Source organism: Etheostoma cragini, chromosome 14, assembly GCF_013103735.1.
Source record: "Etheostoma cragini isolate CJK2018 chromosome 14, CSU_Ecrag_1.0, whole genome shotgun sequence".
Taxonomy (NCBI): Eukaryota; Metazoa; Chordata; class Actinopteri; order Perciformes; family Percidae; genus Etheostoma; species Etheostoma cragini.
Genome location: NC_048420.1, coordinates 694,008 through 698,543, shown reverse-complemented (window position 1 = coordinate 698,543; position 4,536 = coordinate 694,008). Strand labels below are relative to the sequence as shown.

General features: G+C 44.3%; 1 protein-coding gene across 1 annotated transcript in view; it reads left to right on the top strand.

Moving 5' to 3' along the window:
• The window catches only part of col28a1a (collagen, type XXVIII, alpha 1a), a 32,469-nt gene that overhangs the window by 1,279 nt on the left and 26,654 nt on the right, over positions 1-4,536 (top strand). Inside the window, exons 2-4 of the mRNA XM_034891891.1 lie at positions 273-411; positions 2,186-2,751; positions 3,791-3,811. Coding sequence (XP_034747782.1) covers positions 285-411; positions 2,186-2,751; positions 3,791-3,811 — 714 coding nt within the window. The 5' untranslated portion in view covers positions 273-284. The remainder of the gene's footprint in view (positions 1-272; positions 412-2,185; positions 2,752-3,790; positions 3,812-4,536) is intronic.

Genomic DNA, 4,536 nt, shown 5'->3' with positions numbered 1-4,536 from the left:
CCCCCCCCCCCCCCAAAGCCGACTGAGGGATGGATGCGCCTGCTGAAGACACTCTAGTGTCTGTGAGCAGTCCTGTCTCCCTCTGGTGTCCATGTGGACTCTCCATGTGGACTCTCCTTGCTACTCGAGACTGAGGGTGGATTTAGGTGATGCTGCATGGCTGATGTTGAAGGACCGGTGCTGTGCATTGTTTAGTCTCATACTGCAGAAGCATACTTCCCCACTAAAGCTTCTACTCTATAATCTTCTCTCCGTTTCCCCGGGCTGAGCAGCCATATTGAACGATGACCATGCGGTGGCTCCTAAAGGTTGTGATCCTCACGTTGGCCCTGTTGAGCCCGACCAAGTGCCAAAACAGAAGGAGGAAAGGCCAGAGAGATGACAACCAGGTCATCATTAACGAGGCGAAAAGTAAGTGTTTGTTAAAAAACCTCTCTTGCCATGGGACCTTTAATTCCTGTTTCACTGATAAAAAAAAGGCAGATTGTTGCGATTCCTACATGATCGGAACTCGGAGCCTTATGTCTTAGTGTAGGTACTAAGTGTGTAAATGATTTGAACGTAGGGCTGCAACTAACAATTATCGATTCATTTGCAGATTATTTTGGAGTTTAATCCAATGATCGTTTGGTCTATTCCATGTCAGAATATAGTGAAAGAAACGTTCCTCAAAGTTCAGGATGATGTGTCTAAAGTTAAGCTGTCAAGCGCTTAACAATTACAATCCAATTCATTGCATGGTTTGTGATTTAAATAATCCAAAGTCAGTGCATTTGCATATATCAACATTTTCCATGAGAAGCATCTAAAAATATTTCAAAGGATTTTGTTAGATGAGTGAATCAGTGTATAAATGCGTTATTATTTTGACTCCATTTCTGCTCAATGTGATGCACGCACACAGACACAGGCACACACACACACACACACCACCACACACACACAGACTTGACTGCTAACTGGTTGCTCCTGCTTCCAGTAGCAGCTGCTCTGTTTCAGCAGTGTTGGCTGGAAGAATGTGGCGGTGGCTGGCTGCTGAGTCCTTCCCCAGACGTGCTCCGTGCAACCTTTTTCATCTGCTTTTATCAATTTGACAGCTACAGCGGAGAGTTGCCCTGATACTACGAGCAGTCAGCTGGGCTCGCGGTGCCTATTTAAACTGGCTCAGGTGCATTAGCAGTAGAACAACGTAAACAAAATGTTTCTATATTTGAGTCCTCTGGGGAACAAAATCGTCCAGCATTACGTCGGAGCCCTTCCATTGCTGGCTTTTGAGGCAAATACACAAATTGATATTCAGGAGTAAACAATATCTCATAACGATACATTGTATACAGTATATGTTATTGTATTGTATAAACAGTTTTAATTAGGATATGTACTGCAAGTTCTTGCGACTCATCTTAAACATGTGAGCTGATAAGTAATGAGTTAGAACCTTATACCTTAAAATTAGCAGGGCCAATGTATAAGTTAGGTTCTGTTGGAAATCCACTCATTAGTTATCAAGATGTCTGGTCTTTGACCGAAAGGGTTTGTCCAGGAAAAGGTTCAACTCAGTGGCGGCACAAGATGAAAGATCAGAGGTTTAGCAAAGACCCCCCTCTGTTCACCTTGATCCTTCATACCAAAATGATATCTGGTTCTGGACCAAAGTGTCAGATGGGTGAAGTGAACGGACCACCGCTGTCTCAAATGTGGAGATACTCTGATAGAATACAGTTCTAGAAGTTTTATTATACCACTGCACCAAGTGCTTGATACTAGAGCTGGGCAATATGGAGACAATCTAATATGACAATATCTTTGACCAAATACCTCAATGTCCATATTGCGTCGATATTCAGTGTTGAATATCGACGCAGTAGTGTTGACTATTGGTGCTTTTCACAAAATATTTACATAATGAGATTTGTGATGAATAATCATGAGTAATGACTAAGTGGGTCACAGGAAATAATAGAACAGCTAGAACAGTCTGGGAAGATCAGAAAATGACATCACTTTACTGTAATGAAGCCTTAAAAACCAGGAAAAGACAACACTTATGCCATATAACGATATTCAAAAGACAATATCTAGTCTCATATGGATATAATAGCCATATATTGCCCAGCCCTTCTTAAAAGCTGTCTAAATGTTTGCGGGTTGAATGTTAGCGTGCTGTGTTTTGGCTCCTGTCTAGCCCTAATCTGCCCGGTGGAGATCATGTTCATCGTGGACAGTACCGAGAAAGCCAAATCTCTGCAGTTTGAGCGCCAGAAGAACTTCATCCTGCGCTTCAGCACCAAGCTGATGCAGCTGCAGTCGGCCGGCTGGCGTCTGCGTCTGCGCCTGGCCGCTCTGCAGTACAGCAGCAGCGTGTCTGTGGAGCACAACTTCCGGGACTGGCAGGACGTGGACGTCTTCCAGAGCCGCGTGGCTGCCATGACTTTCATCGGCCACGGCACCTACTCGGCCTACGCCATCACCAACGCCACGCAGGTGTTCACCCGCGAGACGTCGCCCAGCAGCCTGAGGGTGGCGCTGCTGATGACGGATGGAACGGACCACCCGCGTAGCCCCAGCGCTGTGACGGCCGCGGCCGAGGCCAAGCAGCACAACATCAGGGTGTTCACCATCAGGCTGTCGGGCATGGGGAGGGACGGCCCCATGGGCACAAGACTGAGATCCATCGCCAGCGCCCCCCCACAGCAGCATGTCCTCAGCCTCACCGACAGCCATCTGGATGACAGACTCTTCAAGGAACTGGTCAGTCATGCCGGCGTTCAGGGTTGCATCATCGGTATTAGTCTTCAATAATGATGATGGTTTCGCACTGCCAAATCAATAATCACACCTTTTATTCTTTGAACAACGATACAATATTTACTGATATCACAAAGTCTGCAGCGCTATGATTTCAATTCAATTCAGGGTCCTGTGACCGATACGAGACGATACATAAGCCCATTTAACACATCTGTTACATTTTTATTTATTTACTAAAAAGCAAATACATTATGATTAGACAATTTCCTCACTAAACTCTTCCAGTCATTTTAATTAAAACAAACTACTCCTTTTAGTAAATAGAATATATACAAAGTAGGAATTTCAAAACAAAGATGACCATATGTATCGCTATTTTCACTCTGTATCAATAATATTGGATGGTTGAGGATTGAATCAAAATATCATCCACTAGCATTCATAAGGTGAGAACAGAGTGTGTCTACACTCAGACCATAAAGCAAGCAATGACAGCAACAATACATAATGTACGATTATATACACACACAGTATGCTTCTCACAGTGCACCAGGGGGTACTTCTGCAGTTGCCAGGGGTTACGGGGAAAGGTTGTAAAGTTGAGCTACTCTGCAGTCTTTCAACTAATTTGAAAAATATACAATATACAAAGAAAGAAGAAGGAGAAAGATATCCGGCCAGAAATGAGTGTCATCCGGCGGATCTTCTGGCGGCACCCGAACCATCCCATAAATGAATCGTCATCGTTATAACTAGGCTCAGTCAGTCCGTTAATAACACTACACAGCACCATGTTGCCACTGATGTAGAAGCTTTGGCAAAACATGCAAGGTTGTTTGACAAAAAAAAAACTAAACTTTTTCCATTGAAATACAATGGAAGTTTACAAAAGGTTTTTTTTGGAAAACTCACGGTACCTGAGAATATAATTGACACATGAGTCCCTCTGATGTTTGTGGTTGTGTTGGTCCGAGTCTGTGACCCCTGCAGGACGGGACTATGAGTAACTGTCTAACTTCCCCTTTTTTTTTTCTTTCAGAACACAATTGTCAAAACTGGGGTAAGTACCATGTGTCTTTGAACTAGAGGTCAAGTCTCAAATCTCTGAGCTTGAGTCTACATCTATTTTGCAAGAAGCACTTTTTTATGTAGGCGTTGTCGTATGAAGTTTTTAAAGCCAAAGTTTACAATGAATGGCATAGCAGCAGCACGTGTGATTATCTTTGTGTGGCCTCGCCAGCAGATCATGTACTACGTGTTATGAAGGAAGGTTATGGGTTATGCAGGGAGGGGAAGAACATTCATCAGACGTTTCCTAAACAGAAAGATTTTTTCACGAGTCCTGCATCTCGAGTCCAGTCTGAAGTCACTGTGTGTGCAAGTAACAGTAAGTGCCACTCGAGTCCAAGTCTTGAACCCGAGTCCCCATCTCTGCTATCGGGTGTTTAAAGTCCTACTCCAGACACATTTAAAGTTTTAAAAATACTCTGTGTATGTAAAGATACTGTATTTTGTTTAACATGGTTTACCCCCATAAAGAAAAGGAGCTGGATCTATTCTTTGTCCTACATTGAGAAATACTGGATCTGGCCTTGCCCACCACGGCTGCTCGGGCCAAGTTGAGAGTTGTTCAGTAACTACATTCTGCAGTCTGAACCCGGCGGCGTCTGCAGTCTGTACCCGGCGTCTGCAGTCCTAACCCGACGCCTGCAGTCCGAACCCAGCACATGCAATCTGAACCCAGCGTCTGCAGTCTGAACCCAGCGTCTGCAGTCTGAACCCGGC